Source organism: Tenrec ecaudatus, chromosome 7 (genome assembly GCF_050624435.1).
Source record: "Tenrec ecaudatus isolate mTenEca1 chromosome 7, mTenEca1.hap1, whole genome shotgun sequence".
In the NCBI taxonomy this organism is placed as follows: Eukaryota; Metazoa; Chordata; class Mammalia; order Afrosoricida; family Tenrecidae; genus Tenrec; species Tenrec ecaudatus.
The window spans coordinates 125,137,296-125,160,541 of NC_134536.1; the positions used below are offsets into that span (position 1 = coordinate 125,137,296).

General features: G+C 44.9%; 1 protein-coding gene across 1 annotated transcript in view; it reads left to right on the forward strand.

The window, feature by feature from the left end:
- Nucleotides 1-23,246, forward strand: part of CYP39A1 (cytochrome P450 family 39 subfamily A member 1) — a 74,350-nt gene that overhangs the window by 12,942 nt on the left and 38,162 nt on the right. Inside the window, exons 3-7 of the mRNA XM_075554083.1 lie at nucleotides 1,398-1,572; nucleotides 3,371-3,520; nucleotides 4,415-4,508; nucleotides 8,664-8,771; nucleotides 11,620-11,710. Of these exons, the coding sequence (XP_075410198.1) occupies nucleotides 1,398-1,572; nucleotides 3,371-3,520; nucleotides 4,415-4,508; nucleotides 8,664-8,771; nucleotides 11,620-11,710 (618 nt within the window). The remainder of the gene's footprint in view (nucleotides 1-1,397; nucleotides 1,573-3,370; nucleotides 3,521-4,414; nucleotides 4,509-8,663; nucleotides 8,772-11,619; nucleotides 11,711-23,246) is intronic.

Consider the following 23,246-nt stretch of genomic DNA (forward strand, 5'->3'; position numbering starts at 1 on the left):
ATTTTAACAAAATGTGGATAACATTGTGATGGGTATAAATTCTAGAACACTGAGATGTGCTCATGCAGCACCTGCTACAGGACATAAGGTCCTGCGTGGTTTGAACACAGGAAAGGTGGACCTCAGAGGTGCGCTCTTTCACCCTGTTTGTTCACTTATTTTGCTGAGTAAGTGATCTGAGACGCTGGACTGTGTGAAGAAGAAGACAGCATCGGGAGTGGGAGAAAGCACGTTCGTCACCTTCGACATACGAGTGACACAACCTTCCCCAAGCAGGGCTTGACGTCCTTACTGCCGGAGAACAAAGACCCCATTATGGATTACATCTCAATATTCGGAGAACAGAAGTTCCTCCCAGCTGCACCAAGCGACAGCATCACGAGCCGAGGAGAAAGATTAAAGTTGCCAAGGATTCCATTTCACTTGGATCCATAATCAACACCCCCGGAAGCAGCAGTCAAGAAATGAAGCAACTCATTTCTTTGGGAAAATCAGCTGCACGAGTACCTTTTTAAACCGCCTAAGAGCAAACGTGTCACTTTGAAGAATAAAGGGCACCTCCCCGAAACCATCATGGTTTCAGTCACCTCATATGCGTGTGGACATGGGGCATCTATTTAAAAAACTGGAGAAGGATGGATGCATTTGAAGGGTGTTGGTGAAGTTTATTGAAAGTATCGTGGATGGATTTTCTGAAGCAGTACATTCTGAATGCCCCTCAGATGTGAGGTGGGTACGACATTGTCCTCTTTACGTTGGACATGTGGTCAGGGGCAACCAGTGCCTGGGGAAGGGCATCATGTTTGATAAAGTGGAAGGTCAGTGACAAGGAGAAGACCCTGGACAAGAGGATTGTCACAGTGGCTGCAACAATGGGATGAGGCACGGCAAGGACTGAGAACGGCTCAGATCAGACAGTGTCTTGTTCTGTTCCACCCAGAGCCACTGAGGCACAACCTACTGGGGGACACCTGGAAACAGCAACAACATGTATAAGAGGAGCCGCTTTCAGTAGACGCAGGCTACAGGGTACTGCAGGGAAGACGCTCAAACTTCTGCTGCAGAGGTCGGAGGTGGTGGAAGGCCCATCTAGGCCTTTTTAAGGAATTGAAAGCCAATGAAAGGTTTTACACATGGAAATAAAATCAGGTTTATTTTCCTCAGATGGACTTCCATTAGCCTATACATGGATGATCCCTGAATCTGAGTTACTCCTCAGACATGGACTTTCTCCTGGGCTGGAACTTTCAAGTTCTCCATGTAGGAGGTGGTTTGACCCCATATCCCATTGTCGCTGGGCTCTGCTTGCTACCGAGCAAGTGATCGTATGGATGCCCCGACTGTATTCTTAACAAAATTGTTGCTTATTTTGTAAATACTTTTATTTCTCTTTATAGTATCTGTTCCAGGTAATATATTTTTTGCTCTCCATGAGAAACTCTATATTATGATGAAAGGAAAAATGGGGGCTTTAAACTTGTATCATTTCAATGAGCAACTGACTGAAGAATTATCTAGACAAGTGGAGAATTTAGGCAGTCATGGGACAACGGATCTGAACAACTTAGTAAGGTAAATTGGTGTTCTATTATTGCCTTTTTAGATTAAATAATAAGAAGCTTAAAAGTCGTGCTTTAGACATTATCTGGTAAGTGAAATCTACCTGAACAGGCTCATAAGAGGCTTGTCGATAAGTACAAGCATGAAGGAAGTGTTCTGAAACGGATTGCGGTGGTGATTGTACAAAACTCTTCTTGATGTGACTGAACAATTGGATTTTATGATAGGTAAAATATACACCCCCAAAACTGTTGAAAAATAAGTAAGTGAAACACCTGCCTCACTGCCATTGAGTCGATCCAGTTCACAGCAGCCTACATGGCAGAGTAGAACCGCCCCGTGGGTTTCCGAGGCTGTGCCCTCTACAGGCACAGGGTGGGTTTCAGTCACAGACCTTGTGGTCAGCAGCCCCACTGAGTAACCAAATGGGAGTAGTTTTCGGTTTAGCATTTGTAAAATAAACCAGTGTGACCTTGCATATTACATGGATTGATCTCATGACTATCGTGTATTTGATTAGCCATTTAGTGCCGTTTCTGATTATTGAATCAAGAGGCCATTGGGAGGACAGGTGACAATGGAATCAAGAAGTTGATGACAAAGATCTAGGTCGCAGCGGTTCTCAACCTGTGGGTCACGACCCCTTTTGGGGGCAAATGACCCTTTCACAGGAGTTGCTCAATTCATAACCATAGCAAAATGACAGTTATGAAGTAGCAACGAAAATGATTTTATGGTTGGGAGTCACTACAACACGAGGAACTGTATGAAAGAGTCCTGGCATTGGGAAGATTGAGAACCGATGTTTGTGAGACTTCCTAAGGCAGCTGAGGCAAAGTCAATGCGGTTCTCCCTCGAGGCAGGGAAGGTATTATGAGACAGAGTAGATTAGTAGCGGATGGCACTTTAGAATTCCCCGTTCACTCTGGCTGCATTAGGAGCTAATATGGGGGCCAGGAGGAAAAGTCTGCACATGTGTACATGTGGAGATTGACTTGAATGAAGTTCAAGTCAGGACACTCTTGCACCTCAGTGGAAGGAAGGCAAGATGCAATGGTTCTGACTCATGAAGCAGGATGGCATTGGACATTTTATTAGCCATCTAGAACGAAAGAGCAAAAGCAGAAACAGAAATGATTAACCAAACAAGTGCTGAGACGCTGTGCAAAGCAAAGCAAATATTCGGGGACCTTTGAACCTTGGGAGGAAGAAGATTGCGAAATTTCTGGTGGCCATGAATTCTGTGTTGACATAGTTAGGCATGTTAATATTTTTTCATATTCTTTTTTGTAGAGTATGAGTGTACTTATTTTATTATAAGGAAAAACTAATTGAGAGACACTTTGTTTAAAGATTATGTACAGCAAATTTATAGGATCCTGTGAAATCTTTGGAATTTTTATGGCAAATAGTCTTTGTATTTTCATGTTTTCTTTGGTTATCTTTTTATGGTTGGTTATCATCACCAAAACCAAGGCAGTGGGTAGGCTATAATTAAATACATACTTGTTGAACTGTCTTAAGTTAATTAATTTCAGGTTATTATTTCATATTTGTTGAAATTGATGGAGCTTACTTAGAAAGCATTTTAAAGTTTTAGGTAAGTAAGATCACAATTTCTGCTACCCAAATTATCTTGACCACAGTAAGCAAATATTAATACTACTCCAAAGTGACTTTTCCCCAAAGAATCTGTCCCTGAATTATTTATTAGTCCTTGTTTCTCCCAAATAAAGAATAAGCTCCTTTGCAGCCTGTCTCTCTCCTTTGTCTTGTTGGGACTGACTTTCTAAATGGTTCTGTTTTGTAGGCAGCTGTTTTACCCGGCCACTGCGAATACACTCTTTAAAAAAGACTTCTACCCCACACAGAAGGGCGAAATCACGGACTTCCGGCATCATTTCCACACTTTTGATGACGGTTTTGAGTATGGGTCTCAGATTCCAGAATGCTTCCTAAGGTAGGGAGCTGTTGCCTACACCCAGTTCACGGACAAAGCTCCTGTCCGTCATCCATGCCTTTCTCTGTTCTGAATAGACATAATGACAGTTTATATGGGAAAGAGAGAGCCTGTTTCTTTAGGACTAATCGAATTTTGGTGTGTGCAAACTGAAGTAGAAACAGAAGTGGGGAGGTGGTCTCTCCACTCTTCACCCCACCCCTCCTTATTTTGATGAACAAAAAGAAAAGAAAAAAATGTATAGAATAAAGAAGTTACTCTTGAGGCCTTTGCCCCACGCAGTGTCACATTCCTTGCTCTAATTTGGCACCAGGCTAAATTGCCCAGTGTGACTGGTCTCAGAATTGGGCATGGCCGTCCAGGTAGGCTCTGAGGCAAAAGTTAGCTACTTGTGTGGTCAGAGCACTTCTTTGGCTCAGATTACTGTGAATAAAATGGGTCAAGTGCAAAGTCACTGAATACTTTGTGTGTTTGTTTTTTGATTTCTTGGCAGTAAGTCTAAAATGGGAACCGCAGAAAAGGGTTCAAGGCCAGTCTTCTTTGCCTGGCGGACCCTGCCAGCCTGGTCCCTGGGCCGTGTTCGTTCTCCCATCACAGGCAACAGCCACAGGAAAGCAGGCAGAGCAAGTTGGGGGCCCAGCTTTTGTATTTGGTGTCAGCCCTATGGGAACTCATACGTTTATTCACAGAGCATAGTAAAACGTTGCTGTTTCACCTTCTCGGTTGTATTTGAGGGCTAGCTTTGAAGATTGGCCGTTCAGATAGTTGAAAAGGAAGATGAAATTTGAGACCGTAACTGTAACCTTCTAGACACTTCCCATTTCCTGCAATCCCTGCTGATGCGTCCTGTGCTTCCACATGAACGGCGACGCGGCTATTTCCCCCTCACTTTAGAAGCTGGTCACAGTCCAAGAGGTGGCTGCTAGCACTGCTCGAGGAAAGCATCCCGGAAACCAAACTTTACAAAGCCACGAAAGGTGACTCCGTGGTGAGTACTCTTTGCTTGTTTTACTAAATAGATGAGTTGAAGATAGTGATAAAATATGATTTTTAAAATTATATTTTGGGGCTAAAAATATGAGACTCGTTAGATACTATTTCTGTGCTAAGCATCGCACTGGACATGTGTACATCTATCCCTTTATTAATTTCACAACAGTTCGTGCTACCAAACTCAGCGGGTTCACTGCACTGCACTTCAGGTGAGCGTATCAGAAAGCCGTGTGACACTTCAGCAAAAGCGAGGAGACTGGAGGCAATTCTCAGAGCACCGTCTCTGGGAACACAGGACTGGATAGCTCTTATGTCCAGTGTTTTACACACCTGTGCAAGAGGCAGGGGGCACTATGCATATTTAAGAAGGAAGAGGGTAGAACAGGCTCCCGCCATTTTTTTAAGATGCTCCAACAAGAAGTCATGGACTCCAGTTGAGATGTACTCAGTGATGATATTCAGATTGAGAAATCTCCAGGTTTTCATTGGCCTCCCTGTGCCTGTGCAGGTTGACTGTGACCGGGGCCAAATCCCTGAAAAACCATTTAGGGCCAAAAAAGTGAAATAAGGGAAGCTTCAATACACATCTTGCTGCACACCCACATGCCGCTGATGGTGACGATGGGGATGAGCTTGGGGGACTTAGTCCTCAGCCATTCTGGGGATGCTTCACTTAAGGAGTGTGCTTTTGTACCTCGCTGGTCTCATAGGTCACCTACACAAGATAAAACAGAAGTTACAAATAAGAAAATAAAAGTCTGTGGCTTTCCCAATCAATTCTGCCAACAGTGATGAATGGGCATTAGCAGCCAACCAGAAAGGGCGATGATTCTCTACCAAGAAGACTCTTCTTGATGCCTGTACCCATCCCTTGGCATTTCTTTCTTCAAGTGCAAGGAGGTAGTATGGAATGCTTTGACAAGACAGGCACTTGGAATTGGTATTCCAGGGGTTAGTCTCAAGCTGTGGTTCCCTGCCCTGCAGCAGCAGCAGCAGCAGTGTCACCTGGGAAGCGACTCACTTAGATATTGGTGTGAAGTCCAGAAATCTGTGTTTTAACAAAACTTCCAGGTAGTTCTGTTGATTCCCATGACTGGTTCTCAGTCCTGGCTGCTTTGCCAGAACCACATCTGAGAATTGTTTTAAAATACCCAATGCCCATCTTCACTCTCAGAGATGGGACGCCTTTGATCTGGCCTGCCTGGGCTCACACCCAGTACCAGTGTGTGACTCTGGCGCCCTCTGCCTTCCCTGTACTAAGGGGCAGGGGTCAGACAAGCCTGCATGGTCTGTCCTGCTTTACCCATTCTGACACCAGCGATTCCTCCCACCTCACTTGACAGCTAGTCTGGGTTCAGTAATTTATTGCAACGGCCACACAACTCACAGACCACACTCCCAATTAAGGGAGTTGTTGGACGAGTTAACAGGTTACCGTGAATCAGGCTCTGTAAACTGAGAGGATACAGTTGACTGGTTTACATGCACAGGTCTCCTCAGCCAGCAGCCAAGTGTCTCTCTGATCCTCGGCTTCTCAACCACCTGGTCTCATGGACTCTGCCTCTGTGGACCAGGAAGCCCACCTGCCGCTCTGCCTCACAGTCCTGAAGTCTCAACACTGCTCCTCTGTTTTGTCTCCCGGTTTCCTTGACTGGATCTCTCGTCTCAGCCTGGCCCCTTACGCTGTGCCACAGCCTCTGATGTCACCTGTCTCGGCCTCCTCTACGTCAGACAGAGAATGCAAATGCACTCTTCTTGGGATGGGCCGGGATTCCTCTCTCTGACCCAGAGGCTCCTATACCCAGAGGACTGGCTTTGATGGAGGTGCAGCTTTGTCTTTCAGCAGACCCGACCCCCAAGGAAGCAAAAGGTGTGCATTGGTTCACACCCTCTACTAAGAGTAAGACTAAATACCACCTGGATCCTGTCTATTAACGTAGCGGGAATACCCTCCAGAATGGGACTACAGGTGTAGGACCCAGAATTAGAATGTCACGTAAGAAATGATGGCTCAAAGGACCATCTTCACGGACTCCAGGTATCATCTAGGTAACTTAGGAGATGATATATAACCCTCAGTCTCCGTTTCATCCCCTGTTAAACAGAGGTTATAATACCGCCCCGATAAGGGAATTGTGGGTATCCAATGAGCTGATATTTATGAAGTACTGTAGACAGCATGTCTGGGACCTTCACTTGTAGTTGAGTCGATTCTGAAAAAGGGGGATCCCATGTGCACCAAAGTAGATCTGCTTCAGAGGGTCTTCAGCAACTGAGGGTTCAGAGGCAAACGACCAATCCTTTCATCCGTAGAATCTCTGACTACACTCCAAAGTACAACTTTAATTAAAACAACTTTAATTAGCAGCTGAACGCATTAGCCATTTGTACCACTGGTGTATGTATGTTGGGTCGGGGCGGGGTGGGGGTGGGGGTGGCGGAGTATAGAGAGAGGACTACATTTAAATGTTTATCATTGCTACTATCATTAAAAAAAATTCAAATCTTTTCGTATCTGAAAATATGAGCCGTGCTAGGTTGGGTTCTCCAGAGAAGCAAAATCAGTGAGGCTTGTATGTGTTCTCTCTAGAAAGAGATTTAAATCAAGAAATGGCTGACACAATTGTAGAAATAGGTAAGCCTCGTCTGGTTCAACTCAGGTTTCTCGGGACCCATGAGAACTGATGAACAAGAAGCAGGATGCCGAAGGCAAGGCAGCAGGGGGCGCAGGTTGGTGGATGCAGGGGGCTGAACTGAAGTCACAGAAGGAAGCCACTGTCAGGAGTCTGATGACAGTTCTTGGGACGGGTGATCAAGGAACTGGACTCAAGATCCAGCTCTGGCTGAAGGTGAAGGGCCAAAGAGGATCCCGCTCAGCCCAGGCTCTCTGTCTTATACAAAAATGCTTACGACACCAACGAGGAGCCATCAGAGTATCACCCATTGATAGATTGAGCTCCACCCTGCTCTTCCCCAAGAGTGTCTGGTTGACGTCATCTCTCCCACAATGTGTGCTGAAGAATTAGGCATCCGCCTTCTGACTGTACTGCAACTCCACTCAATGACAAACTAAACGATGGCTTCACAGAGTGTCGGGGATAGCGGAAACAAAAGAATATGGAATTTTCCCGTGAATTTTTGCCACCACTCCCCCCCACATGTTTCAACTGCTGTCTCGGCTTTGCAGGCCCACTCCAGGAAACACACATTTTTTTGTCTGGAGTGAATTTTTTTTCAAAATGCAGGCCCAAGCTTGCATGCCTGTGAAAAGGGCATCTCAATAGACCTGTGACTTAAGAACACAGTCAGCAGGACCCATGAGCTGTAGGCCCTGCTACTAAAGCTGCCACCCCATGCTGCTCTCTGGAAAACCCTCTCTCTCTGTTATTGTGAAGAAGTGACGTATTTTCAAGCATCGTAGTCGCGTGATATGACTTTGACTGGAGGTAAAAATTGAGTTTTGCTAAAGCTGATCCAGTATTTAAGACTTTGGAAGGGAATTTAATTTGTGAGCAGTTTAACTTGAAAACATGTGTATGCTTTGCTTCTCTGTTTTTCTCTAGCAGTTTCATACTGAGCTTGTATTTTTATATCCCTATTCTTACATTTTATTTTTTAACGGGTGTGTAGATTTTAATGGATGAGTGGACCTCGCTAAGCAGGAAAGCAGGGTAGACTTTTTGGTTTTGCGGTTTTCTGTTTCTTTTCCCCAACATTGTCTATATATATCAAAAAATGATGATAGGTCACGTGTTGGGCTACACACCGAAAGGTCAGCAGTTCGAAACTGGAAGGCCATCTGTAGGAGAATGATGAGGTTTTATGCTCCAGCAAATATTTGCAGCCTCAGGAGCCCAAAGGGGCAGTTCTACCCTGCTCAGTGGGGTTTCGATGAGTCAGGATCGACTTGACTCTATCGCATATAACAAAGTGTTGAACTAATGGAGCTAGGATTTGAACCAAGGCAGGAAGGCAGTTGAGCGACAAGAGCCTCTACTCTGAGTGACAAGATGACCGTGTGTCTGGGCATCATCCAGCGAGGCTTAAACTCCACTCCCAGGAGGCATGCCTTTTGAAGGAAGGACCCTTCGGTGTCTTGCTGTTTCCTAAGACCACGCGTGGTTTGACAATACTTCTTTCTTCGACACAGACCGTCATGCAGGCTGTGCTGGATGTCATCAAGGCAGAAACAGACGCACAAATGGGTCCTAATTATGGAGTCTTACTGCTCTGGGCGTCTCTGTCGAATGCTGTACCTGTAAGTCTATCGGTAAAACGCGGGTTGCATTTGGGCTACTGAGCGATGGGGCAGTGTGTGGTTATTGCAGTTCAGTGAACACGTGCTCCTTCAGCATGTTACCTGCCCGGTCGGTGGCTTTGAAGTCTTCGGCGAAGCCCTGCTTGGTGCTCTGAAAGCACTTTTTAAAAGCCCCTTTCTCTCGGGTGGGTGCCCAAGAGCTTCAAAGTCACTTATTCTTGTGTGTTGACTTATGTAGGTAAAATCCCTGCTACTATTCTTTTACACGGCGTTTCTTCCTGTTTTAGAAAGACCTTTTTTTTTTCCTTATGGGGAAAATGACATTGGTTTTTAGATGATAAATCTTTTCAGAAAAAAAGGCATTAAAAGTGATATCTAACACCACTGAGCATCTGTTTATAGTAGTGTTCCCGTGCTTGTCATAAAAATAATTCTGACACAATTTCAGTGAAGCGCTGAATTCTAAATAAGTACATAAAACTCGGAAAACCGCTTTTGAGTCACTGCAAAGCTAGGTGCTAACACTAGATCCTACCCCCACCATGGTGAACTCTGACTCTTCCAGGGTTGACTTGACAATGGAGTGGTCCCAGGGAAATCAAGGGCCTCCACATTCCCATCTCTAGATACGCACAGGAAAGGCTAGGACGGGAGACGGCAGAAGGGAGCATGTAGCTCTCAGAAGATTCCTTCCAAGTGAACGAGGTGACTTTGGGAGCAAACCTTTATAATCTGCGTGGTTTCACAGAAAGAGGGTCTCTCTCGTTCACCTCGTTTACGTAGAAATCCCACCCAAACCTACTGCCGTCAAGTCAGTTCTGCCCTGGAATGGCCCTACAGGACTGAGTAAAGTAACCCCCATGGGTTCTCCGGGCTGTCACTCTTCCCAGGGGCAGAAAGCCTCACATCTGTCCTGTGCAGTGGCTGGTAGTTCCCACCTGCTGGCCTTTCTGTTAGCAGCCACAGGCTAACCCTGAAGGCCAGCAGGGCTCCCTTGCTGACGCAAACAGCTCCCTATGTATTCTTGCAACATTCATTGAAGGTCACACAAGGCAGGGAGCAAGGAGCGGTCTTTCCCTGGGGCGTTCCTTTCTGACTGTTGCTCTCCCTCTCTCGACCACAGAGGGGAGCAGTGAGAGTACGGAAAGGTACTCCATGTTGTCTCACACAGGAAGCACGCTAAATTCTGCAAGGCTTCTTCTCGGTCATTTTACCGGATGTCCTAAATTGTTTTAGCAATAAATGTCGGCAGGGTAAATGGAAGGGAAATCCAAGCTCCTTGTAGTGCTTTTTATACGTTTCCTTTCTTATAAAATAGCAAAAAGGAAGGTTAATTTTTAATGTGTATCACAGTATACTTTTATCCTGTCACACCACAATGGAGAATTGCATGAACAAAGTTTGCTTGGGCAAGAGATAGGACTCTCCAGTAAATTGTGAATGATCACATCCAGGCCTGAGATGACCCTATACTGTTATTGAGTACTGTCATAATTTATGAGTTTTGTTAAAAAGCATACTTTCTTGGAAGGAACCCTGCTGGCATCATGGGCTGTGTGCTGGGCTGCTAAACACAGGGTCAACAGTTCAAACACACCAGCCTCTTGGTGAGAGAAAGATGAGGCTTTCTGCTTCGGTAAAGATTTACAGCCTTGGAAATCCAAAGGGGCAGTTCTGCTCTGTCCCGTAGGTTCACTATGAGTCAGAATCAACTCAATAGTAGTGAGTTTGAGATTGGTTTGTAGTTTCTGGGCTGATTTTAAATAAGCTGTGTTACATCCCAGTATATGTGATTTGCTAAATTATTTGTGTTTTAAGGAAATTAAAAAACTTAATGTCTTTGTCTTAGATTAAGGTTTTAAGTGTCATACTTTCTCAGTTTTAGAGTATGCTTATATACACTAAGCAATGCAAACAGTATATAGTTCAACTATATAAGAACTATATAAAATTTTGTAGAAAAGTGGAGTTGAAAGATAATGGAGCTTCCTTTTCTATTGAAGTTTTTCTGTTTTCATTTTTTTACGTGTAATTTGATATGTTTTTGAATATGTGAAATCCAGAATAGGTAAATCAGTAGAGACATAACTAGATTAGTCATTTCCCAGGGTTATGGCACGGTGGTTGGCGGGAGGTGGGGCCCTAACAACAGCGAAAAGAAAATCTTCTAAAATTGATTGTGGTAATGATTGCACAACTCTTCTTAATATGACTGAACTCTTGAATTACAGTGATAGGCAAATTATATGTCAATAAATCTGTAAAAGAAATTTCCTGAGGGAGAGAACAACACAATATTGGAATTTTCCCACGAACTTTTTGAAGCCCCCTCGTGGTAATAGAATAGAATTAAAAATGTGATAAATTCCAAGGATCTTATCCCAGAGCCTCTGGAGAGAGAGCCTTCCCCTAGAACCAGGGCCCTGCCCCGGACCTCCAAATCAGTGGTCACTAACCTCGTCCTCATTTATAAAATTTAATTCACAAAGGTGCCTTTTAGGACCATTCTTTTAAAATCGACTTAAACATTGTGTTTCTCTGAAATGTTCATGGCTGGTACAAACTACAGGAGCAACCTGGGTGCCACAAACGCTTAACCACTTGACTGTTAACCAAAGGGTTGAGAGTTCGAACCCACCCCAGCAATCTCTGTGAAGGAAGATCTGATCTGAGAGGAGGAACTCACAGCTGCAGGCCCCTGTGGAGCACAGTTCTCCTCGGCCGCACATGCCTCTCCGGGAGTCAGAATTGACGAGCGGGCAGGAATTCACAGGTCAATACTAAATGTGCCTTTTTGTTCACTTTCCTGAAAGCTCATACACTGACAGACGTTTTCTTCTTTTTAAAGATTGCCTTCTGGACGTTCGCGTTCATTCTGTCGCATCCCGAGATCCACAGGACTATTATGGAAGACATAGCTTCTGTGTTTGGCCCAGCAGGTAGGACTAGTCCAGAAGGAAACCACATCCTTCAAGACACTTGTAATAATGGGTGCCTGTCGCTTTCAGCTCCCTGAACACCCATGAGTTTATAGGGGTTTAGCATAATTCACAGTTCAGCAAAATTTGTTATGTGCTTCAAGGTAGCAATCAACCAGGTGGAATCCTAGCACTTAATAATGGTCAAGGATTTCAGAGGTCATCTAATTCAATTCCCTTCGTTCTGATGCTGAAATTTACATACCGATCCAGAGGGTTGTTTCTTCTTCTTCTTCTTCTCCTTCACCTTCTCCTCCTCCTCCTCCTTCTTCATTTCTAATAAGCCCCCTTACCTCAGTTGAGCTGCAATTTCAGATGCTTATGAAACTTGGGAACAAACGTATTTTGGAATTCAGGTCTTTCAGATTTTAAATAAGCAATGTTGTATGCATTCTGTGTGCTCCCTCCCTAGCACTCCCAATGTGATGGAGAGCTGAGATAAAAGTTTGCCGCCAAAAGAATGGTTCAATGCACTTATACACTTGTTCGGAACTTGTGGGTTTGGGAGCTGGAGGTGAGAACGTTGCGCTTTTGCGTCCCGATGTGGCCTCTCCATTTGGCATTTCTAAAAGCTTGAACAGAGATGGCTCCCGGACTTGTCTTAATCTTCGTCATTTGAACTGCTTGGGGAGTCGAAGCTTCTGAAAGCCTTGGCATAACCAAATAAGGGATTCTGAAGTAAAAAGAACAACCAATGACTTGGCTCGTGTCTTACTGTCACAGCGCTGCTGTAGCAAACACCAAACGGGAAAAAACATTTAAAGAACATGCATTTATGAGAGTTTAGGAGACTAGGCATTCCTGCCCACGGCCCCAGTTCTAGGGGAAGGCTTTCTGTCCCGAGACGCTGGGATAAGAGCCGTGGAACTTGAGTGCCATCTTCTCAGATGGGTCTTTTAGGGGTCCCTTGTCACTTTCCTGAATCCTGCACTTACAGTAATTTCCCAACTCATCTTGATCTTTACTCCCGCCATAGAAACTTTTTTAACCTAATGTGTATATTTACCTACTATTGCTCCCCACCAGGCTCGATCCCCTCCAGTAGCAGACGTACACCAGTCTTACTGTAACAGTGTCTGCAGCCGCCTGGAGCTTAAAAATCACCCACTTCTTAATTTTCTGAATCAGTTCAGTGATCAAGTATGAGACTATGTAGAGAGTTTTACATGAACGTCACGTCACGGTCAAGCCTTTACCGACAGTTGAACTGTCACCTATTTCATAGATACTTTGCATTCAACTGAGTGTGTTCATGTGAAGAAAATCATAATAACATTCTCCACTTCATTTTTGACTTAGCAGAACCCTACCCTGCATCCGTAATGATCAGCCGGTTGAGACACTGAGCACTTTCAAGCCCAGGCCTCCGCATGGATGGTACTGAATGCTAACCCTGCTCCAGGGGTTTGATCTCTGCTTATGATTTTGTCCCTTGCTCTTGGGAGACACACACATTATCAAACTATCAATGCCCCAATAAACGATATTTTCCCTTGTTGCCTAGTTTGGGGTTATTTTGCCGTAACATTTAATTTACTCACCACCATGCATTATTTCCATTTCCCGTTAGATCCTGCTAGGAAGAATTACCCGGGTGGGAGTAATGCAGCCTGTAGTGGTTAAGTCTCTACGTCAGCTTGGCAGGACCATGATTTTCAGGGTGTGGCAGTGATTTGGCAGGTATGTAATGCTGTAGCTAACCTGCCTTTCATGATCTGGTATGTTTATCCTTTATTTTTGCATCATGCCAGTTTTTGTATAGGGACCTGGTTTGGAGTGAGTGTAGGCCGAGGTAAGAGCCAGAGGAGAAACTGTGGCCTCCATCCTCCTTAAGCCCTTTCTCTCTTCATCTTGACAATCACACGTCTAGTTTTCCCTCTCATGTTACTGCAGTGAGACTTTCCTTTTTGCCTGACCCTCGGCTGCCCAGGATCTGTCATCGAGTTGATTCTGACTCATAGTGAAGCAGCGGATAGGGTTTCTCTGGCTGTAAATCTCCACTCCAGCAGGCAGCCTGGTTTTCCCTCCATGGACCTTGTGGTTAGCAGCCCACCCCTTAACCGACAGCGCCACCTTAGTTAAAAGGCAAGCAGAGTGATACCTGAATCTCCGATCCTATGGCGCAGAAGGCAAAGCCCTAAAATGATGGCTTTATTATGTTAATTGGTTCTACAGTCTTCATATGTCGCACTTAAACATCTTCAGTTATTATTTCAGCCTGTATATAGTCCCTACTGACCCATATTTGCATGCAGCCTCTCTCCTCTTGGATGCTTTGCCAACCAGTAACAGCATCCTCAGGGAATCGGCGATGTCATATCCTAGGCCTGAATCCCTCCAGGTCATTGCAGAAGCTCATTTTCAGGACCCCTCTGCAGCCTGCCTGGGCTCCATAGCTGATAGCCATAGGTTTTCTGCAATAAATTCGTGTCCATTTGCACCACATTTTGCCCAAATTATTGCCAGCAGGAAAAAGTTGCCCAGATGTAAAAGCCCAGGGCACTATGGCAGAACTATCAACAAGTCCAGTGATTGTACTAGAAAAAGAAACAAAATCACCTCCATGCTACCACTCTAGCTTGACCCCATGGATCTGATACGGAGATGCTAGAGGCAGTGATGGATCTGGGGCCCCGGGTAGGGTGATGGGTTATTCTTTGTGCTGCTAGTCCAGAAGCCAGCAACTCAAAGCCACCAGGTGCTCCAGAGATGGTCTGTCTCTTCCCGTAAAGAATTACAGCCACACAATCTTTGTTTTCTTTTCGCTTGGCCCATATTATCGTTGGCTTGCCTACTTATATAGGATAGGCATGGGAAGCAAGCTTGAGAAAGCAATGGGACCACCAGTTCTGGAGGGACTTGATGGGAGAAGGAGACGGGGGAGGGGGGAAGGGAGCGGTGAGCAAACAACGCCATAGACAGGGAAATAACTAGGGAATTAAAATCAACAATGAGGAGGTCATAGAGATCCTGGGGGTGTTGGAGCAACAGCAGTCTAGTTGAGGGGAACTACTAAGAGGTGGAAGAAAGGCGAGCATGACGGTGGCCAGGAGGAAGGTAAAAGAAAATAGAGGAAAGATCTAAGAAGCAAAGCTATGGATAGAGGTATAAGCACAGGTGAGAACATATGTAAATAGATTAATTCTTAAAAATAGTGATAATGATCCATGTACATGTGGACAGGCTACAGGCCTCTGCTCATGACCTCCCTCCATGCAAGAACACTCTGTTCTAACAAGCTGGCATTCTGTGAGGCTCACCCTCCTGGCACAATTGCTGAAGACAAAATGGGTGCATAAGTGACCAGATGCCTGCTTTTGTCAGGACAGTCCCGATTTTTAACAATTTTCCCTGCGTCCTGTGGCATTTTCAAAAAGTCCCGATTTTTGGAAAGAATGCACGACAAGCTAGGGTAGACAGTTTTCGGCGGCCATGTGGCTATTTCACCAGGATATGAGTTTTATCAATGGTGTCCCGCTTTACCAATGTTAAAATCTGGTCACCTTAAATAAGCAAATGTGGTGAAGAAAGTGGATGGTGCCCAGCTATCCGAAGATATAGCATCTGGGGTCCTAAAGGCTTGAAGTTAAACAAGCAGTCATCTAGCAGAGAAGCAACAAGCTCACAGGGAAGAAGCACACCAACCTGTGTGATCATGAGTTGTCTATGGGATCCGGTAGCAAGCACCAGAAGACCCAAAACAAACAAACCAAAGAGGGAGTAAAAACATATCGTTGAGAATGAGGGGTTCGGAGCAGAGATGCAAAACCCATCTGTGGACAATGGGACATGCCCTCACAAAAGGGTCACAAGGAAGGGATGAGTCAACCAGGGCGCAGTATAACACCGATGAAACACAATATTCCTCTGGTTCCTTGAGGCTTCCTCACCCCCCACTATCATGACCCCAGCCCTGCCTTTCACAGTGGGCTATACCAGAGCATGTGCACAGGTATAGATAAGAGATAGGAGATCATGACACATGGAATCCAGGAACAGGAATGGGAGTAGGGATACCAGGAGTGCAAGGAAAGGTGGGGAGGAAGAGAGAACCAATCACAATGATCTACACATAACCTCCATCCCCACCCCCAGAGGCACAAACAACAGAAACCATGGGGGGAGGGAGACAGTGGTTGGTGTAAGATATGAAAATAATAATAATTTATAATTTATCAAGGGGTCACAAGGGATGTGGGGGAAGGGAGGGAAAAAAGAGAAGCTGATACTTAGGGTTCAATAGAAAGTAAATATTGAGAAAATAATGATGGCAACATTATACAAATATGCTTGATATCATTGATGTATAGATTGTTTTTTGTTTTTTTTCACTCCGATGTATAGATTGTTATAAGAGCTGTAAGAGCCCCCACTAAAGTGATTTTTAATTAAAAGAATAATAAAAATTACAGCCTCAGCGGAAGCAGTTCAACTTTGTTCTGTACTTTCCTCTTTGAGTCAAAATTGGATCCACGGCAGTGGATATGATGGCGCAGTGAGGCATTCATCTGCTAACCACAGGGTTGGGGGTTCAGGCCCTCTAGCCACTCCATGGGAGAAAGATGAGATGGCCTGCTCGCACAAAGATCTACACACTCAGAAACCTCAGACACGATCTCTAGGAGTCGGTGTAATTGGACTTTGGTTTGGTTATGGTAGGGGAGATCTTACGAGAAATCCCTCCCAACGCCGGGTTTTCCCTTGCTAGTCGAACTTGAACAAAATCCTGGTGTGGATTCAGGAAAGCATCACATTATTCACGACCTTCCCACTGATGGGATTGAAATATAGAATGATGCGATGTACATATTAAATCCCCACCAATAAACAAATGAATACATTAATCATCCTCCATCGAGGACATACCCTAGACAGATGCTTATAAATACAGGAAGTTCCATCTGACACTAACTAGCTTTTTCCACGCCAATTTGCTACGCTCTTTTCTCCTTAGGCTTGAAACGCCGAGATGGGGCGCCGTGGGGATTGTGACCTTGTTATTTTCTAATTCACTCGCACTCCTCAGGAGAGAGACGGGGCTCTCTACTTTCGTCAGGAGTTACAGTCTTGGAAATGCACAGGGGCAGTTCTACCCTGCCCTGTAGGGTGAGTCAGCATCAACTCGATGGCAGTGGGATTGGTTAATTTTTGGAGTCTACCCACCCAGCTTTAAAGACCAGCGTGATGCTCTGGGCGAGGCTGGCAGGTGTGATATCTGGCCCAAGAGCGATTTCCCAGGCGATGCCGGTGTTTTCCTTGTGTTTTCTTTCTACCTATAACACCTTATCCTGCAGTGCTCCGGAACTGGGCATTTGGTGTGATGTCACTTTCTCTTCCTTACCGCCTGACGTTAACCATCTGAAAGAGATGACGCTGGATGGCCTGATAGCCCGTTCACATTGACAAGCTGGGAGATGCTCCTGTTCCAGCGTTCTCCGTTTACTAAGACTTTGGCTAGCTCACTGCAGTGCGACACTGTTAATCCGCCTTATTTGTCTTCTCCATTTTTCACCCAGACACAACACTGTCTTCCGAGTGTTCCGTCGCAGAATTGTTCCAGCATTTGGACAGTCCCTTTTTCTCTTAGAAAACGCTGAAGTAAAAGGTCTTCAAGCCGGGGCCCCCATCTCTCCAGAGAACACAGTCCAAAGGCCCGGAAGCCGCACCGGCTTTCATAAAAAGAGAGGCTTGTAGATCAAAATGTCTTTGACGTTTTACTACATGCTCCTTGTTGCCTTGCTTAGTCACCTGTATCTCCCCTTTATTATAAATTGAAGCAGTGCTTCCTAATGAGGAAGCAGGCTCCCTTTGCGTCTCCCAGTAAATAGAGAAGCTGATGGTCTCATTTTAATATAGGAGAAAAATATTGCTAGGGATAACCCAAACTTTTAATTTTCAAACGAGCATCTTAAATTGTTGAGGTAGTAGGTGCAGCGTGCCACATGCCGTGACCAGACAGGATGCTTCCTCTCCGTGCCTGGGAGGGTGGGGGAAGGCTGGGGAGGGCCAGCCCATGCATCCCCAGCGCCTTATCTTCTCTGCGTGTAATTACCTGCCTGGAGCTGCATTGTCCTTCTCCCTATCTCCTGCAATCCAGGGCAGATAGGGCCTCTTTCTTATCCAGCCTGTTGTTATGAATGTCAGGGGGAAAGCAGCCCGGCAGAGCCTGTGACTTATTGCTTTTAAGTTTTCTAGGGGAATAGGCATCTTTGGTCCGGCAATTCAACCGTAAATCCTTCAGTTGATAAAATGCCATATCTACCCCCTTGAAAAGTCAGAAGTCAAGTTGGAAGGTCACGAGTAAGGTGTTAGGATGGAGCTGGAAGTTACAGGGGAGGCTGAGAAACCTGGCCTACCAGGCCCCAGCTACAAGCCCTGAACTCCCCAGTGCTCATATTCCCAGGCTCCATGCACCGTTTGCATGCCCTTTCCTTGCTTCCCCTACTCGGCACCCACCCCATGTGCTTCCCACTGCTATAGGATACTCCCTCTGCATTTTACATGGACTATTCCTATTCACATGCGTCAAGTCTCCTGCAGCCTTCCCTATGGGAAGTCCGGCTTCTTACAATCATGTGAGGGATCGGAAATGCTGGGGCTTTCATCAGGAGCAGTTTAGTCCTCACAGTGACTTTTTTGCTCTTGGACACTTTCAAAAGGTCTTATGAGGCCGGTATTCCCCACTCAATATGTTGTTTGGTTTCTTGACTGCTACTTGCAAGAAAGTCCATGGTGGGTCCAAGCAAAATGGCATCTTTGACAGCCTCAGTCAATTCTCCATTAATCATAATGTTGTCTATCGGTCCACTTGTGTTGCTGTTTTCTTCGCATTGAGTTGCGATCCATACGAAAGGCTGCGGTCTGTTCTCTCATCAGCAGGCGCTTTAAGGCTTCCTCCTGTTCCGAAGCACGATGCTGCCCTTTGCGGCTCACAGGTGGCCAGTAAACCCTCCTCCAAGCCCGAGACCCTGTTCTTTGTATAACCCTTGAATTATTTCTCAGCACGCAGCTTACATAAGGATGGTCAAAGAATGCAACTGCAGTGCGCACCTTTTCTGATTTAAACCATGTACTGTTCCCTTGTTCGGACCAAACGACTGCCTGTTGGTACATGAACAGGTGTATCAGGAGCACGGTGAAGTATTCTGAGTTCCCTTTGTTTTCAGTGTATCCATAAGTTTAGGTGTGGTCAGTAGAATGCCTTTGTATACTGAATAAAACACAAGTGACTACCTCTCTGGTATTCACCGTTTTCAGCCTAGATGCCTCTGACATCACCAATGACATCCCTTGCTCCATGTTCTCTTCTGATTAGGCCTTGAATTGGTTGTTGTTGCGGAGGGGCTTGACTTTTTATCCATGTTCGGCTGCAATTGTTTTTGAGTTATCTCCAGCAAAATTTCACTTGCATGTGATATTAATAATATTATGGGATAATATTCTAATTCGTTTGGGTCACTTTTCTTTGCAATTGTAATAAATATGTATCCATCGGTGGGCTAGGTAACTGTCTTCCGAATTTCTTAGCCTAGACTGAGTACCTCTGGTGCTTCATCAGCTTGTTGAAGCATGTCAGCGGGTGTGTCATCATTGCCGGGAGCCTTATGATTAGCAAATGCTTTCAATTTAGCCTGAGCTTCTTCCTTCAATACCACTGGTTCTTGATCATATGCTGCCTTTTAAAATGGTTGAATACCGGCCAGCTCTTTTTGGAACAGTGACCCTGAGTATTCCTTCTGTCTTCTTTTGAGGCTTCCTGTATCTTTTACAATTTGCTCACAGATCGCTTCCAGACTGAAGCTTGGTTCCTTTCCGTTAATTCTTTCATCTCATCATGCGCTGAGCGGATTCTTCCATTTTTCCTGTTTAACTCCAGATGTTTCCACGTTGCGTTATAATTGCTCTACTGGGTGTTCGCAAGCTGCCTTTTGACGTTTCTTTTTTCCAGCTCGTTCACTTCATCGTTACTTCCATTTGCTTTAATTACCCTACACATTCCAAAGCAAATTTCAGAGGCTCTTCACACAGACACTTTTCAGTCCACTCTTCTTTCTTATATTTTTCATGGCCCTTTGTATTCTTCATGCATGGCGTTCTTGATGCCGTTCCACCACTCAGCAGGTCTCAGTCATTCAAATGTTCCAGCAGTCAAATCTTTGCTCACAATGTCATTAAAATTCAGGTGCGATACATTCAAATGTGTATTTTGATTCTCTTGGACTTACTTTAATTATTTTCAGCTTCAACCTGAACTTGCATGTGAGGAATCGCGAATCTGTTTGACAGTCGCCTGCCCCGACCCCAGCTTTGTTTTAGCTGATATTAGGCTTCTCCATCATCTCTTTACATAAGTGGGATCAATTTGGTTCCTGCGTGATATCTGGTGCAGTCCAATTGTATCGTTGTTATGGCGCAATTAATGGGAATGTTTGTCAAAGAGGACACATGGATTAGCCAGCAGCCAGAGTGCCAGCTTTGCAACCCACTCGGACCCCCCAGTGCTGTTTTACAACGGGTCTCCTACTGTACAGTTAAAGGGAGTTGGGGCAGGTGCTGATTACTGTCAAGCCGGTGGTGAGACATGGAAGCGGAATTGGAACTGCTAGTGGCGGGATGCAGTTAAAGGGAGTTGGAGCCGATGCTAGCTAGCTCAACTTTCTTTCTTAGGGAAGGCCATGCAGATGGGGTGACGGTAAGATGGCTCTTGTGAGGTTCACAGAGGAAGGTTGCTGCCACGGTGGCCTATGGCACAGAACTGTGTGCGCTCCAGGAGGGTTGGGGTTTCAGCACAAAACCAAATGTCTAGATTCTGGGTAAAGTGAGCTATGGTCACCATTTATGTTGTTGGGAAAAGGTGTTTGCAGAGGAAAAGTCATTAGTCTTGCAAGATCCTACCATGTGATCATCACCAGCTTCATTTCTGTCTCCAAGGCCACCTTCTCCAGCAATCTTTCCTGGTTGCCATCTTTCACATTCCGCGCACCAGTAATTACTAATGCATCTTGATCGCAAGTTTTATCCGTTTCCGTCTGAGGAAGTTGATAGAATTCTTCACTTTCTTTGATCACTAGTCTCACTTTAGTGGTTAATGTGCACTTTTGAAAGGTGGCTGTATCCGTTGGATTTCTTTGTAGCCATATGGATATGCTCCTATCACAAGCAGCGTTGTGCTTCAAGACAGAACTTGAAATGTTCATTTTGACGATGGACGTGCTGCCATTCCTCTGAGATTCGCATTCCTGGCGTGGTCCATCATAGGAGTATCAGACTCGAAATGGTCAGTGCAGTCCATTTAAACTCACTCATGCGCAAGGTACTGATCCTCGTATGCTATATTTCATTTTTGACAACTTCCAATTTTCCCAGATTCTTACTTTGTACATTCCATTTTCCGATTATGAGTGGCTGTCCGCAGCTCTTTCTTCTCATTTTGGGCCCTCCAATATCAGCTTTATTCCATCTACCTCATTAAGGTCTCCACCCTACTTTGCGGAGGAAGCCCTTCGCAGGGATGCTCTGAGTGCCTTCCACCCTGCGGGACTCATCTTCCAGCACTCTGTTTGGCAATGTGCCGCTGCTGGCTAATTCCTTAGACGTGAACACCCTATTCCATCTGATGAGTCTGTTCTCATGTCTGGATGCCCCTCTGAAACCTATTCACCGCAGGTGACATTGGGCGTAGCTTCTAGCAGCACAGCAGCGTGCAAGCTGCCACAGTGAGAAACTGACGGAAGAGGGAGGGAGTGGGCAGGTGGCGATGTGGGGTAGGGTGTGGGGGGTGGGGGGAGCCATCAGGGTCTTTATCGAAAATTGATTTTCATCTCCAATAATGAAAGATCCATTATTATACTCTTTCTTTACAAAGACAAAAGAAGAATTGTAGAGAGGAGTCTTGTTGTTTCATTTTTGAGTAAACTAATCAAGCCATTTTCATCTCACTAAGAAAATTCCAGAAATCTGTAGCCAGTGCATTCTCATTGTGATAAATACCTATCGTGGGGCCGCTTGATACCTATAACTTATTATAATATGGCCCAATCTGTTCAGAACAATTAATTCACTGCCATCATCTTTATGTGAGCTAAAGGGAAGCTTTTCTTATTTCTGAAAAGAAAATATGCATTGCTTAAGTATAAGAGAATAATCCTGAAAAAAAGACATAATTTTAATGGAACTTTGAGCACTACTTATTATATTTACATTAAAAATAATGCAAAATGATGAGCTATGTGAGACATGCTCTCTTTCCCCTCTCCCCCAGCCCAGCCCTGCCCTGGGAGCACTCTAAATATATATATTTTTTGTTCTCTTAGCACTTATTTTCTTTAACCATCCAACCAAAAAGTGCCCTGCCTTTATTCTCTGACAGCAATTGATGTCATTGCTTCATTATTTGGGGCATTGAAGTCATGTGTATTTTTAAGCTACTAAATAACCCCTTAGACGGCAGTCAAAAACACACACTAACCTTTTACTATGTTATTTTACTCTCTACAATATGAAAAATTGGAAGATAGGTTTCTTCACCAAATTTCAATAGGAATCCTTCCTTCAAGTTATTATGTCTGTTTGCCTGTTTCCTTAATTTTTCTTCTGATTTCACTCCACGCTTATTCTTCTGAATGTGCGCTATGACCTTTTTACATACCTTAACTCTGAATATGTTAGACAGGCTCTTCTGTGACTATGAACAAAATCTCTGTGGAGCGGAAGCTTGCTTCTTCGCGTAGGCAATCACACAAAATGGAGACACAGTGCTTTCATAAGTAGAGAAAGAGGTGGGGAATGTGTAAGGATGGCAGGCATTCCATTTTCATCTTACTTTTATTGGGGGCTCTTAGATCTCTTATCACAATGCATACACTCATCCAGTGTGTCAGGCACCTTTGCACATATGCCGCCATCATCATTTTCAAAGCCTTCTCTTCCCACTTGAGCCCCTGATATCCGCTCCCCATTTATTCCCTTTTCCTCCCCCGCCTGCCCTCCCTCACGAACCCTTGATACGTTATAGATTATTATTTTCAAATTTTACATCGTCATTCAGTTTTAATGGATTGTATTCTTTGTTTTTCTTCATCTTCATGTCTGCCTCCTGGTTGAGTTCATAGCTGCCTGTCATTTCTGAGCGAGCTCAGGACCCTCCTCCACATTCGTGGCCACTTTCCAAGGCCACCTTCTGATCGCGCTCCTCAGAATGAGGTCTGAATGACTGACACGGGCCTCCATTGCCTCTGTTACAAAGGGGTGGGGGGTCTCTCTCTCTGCCAAACCATGGAAGACGTCCTCAAGTAGCTAAAATATTTGTGCCATGTTACTACGGGACCATCGAACCAGATTTCTGTTGCGTGGGTTCTCGGTGCGTGCCTGTGTGTTGAGATCTGAAAGAACAGAGGAGGAACTTAGTGATTTTACATTGTGTCATCTTCCTTTCTTTGAGCCTAAGAAATCATATTCTTAGGATTATTTTGGAATGTAAGTTACTTTTCTTTCTGCC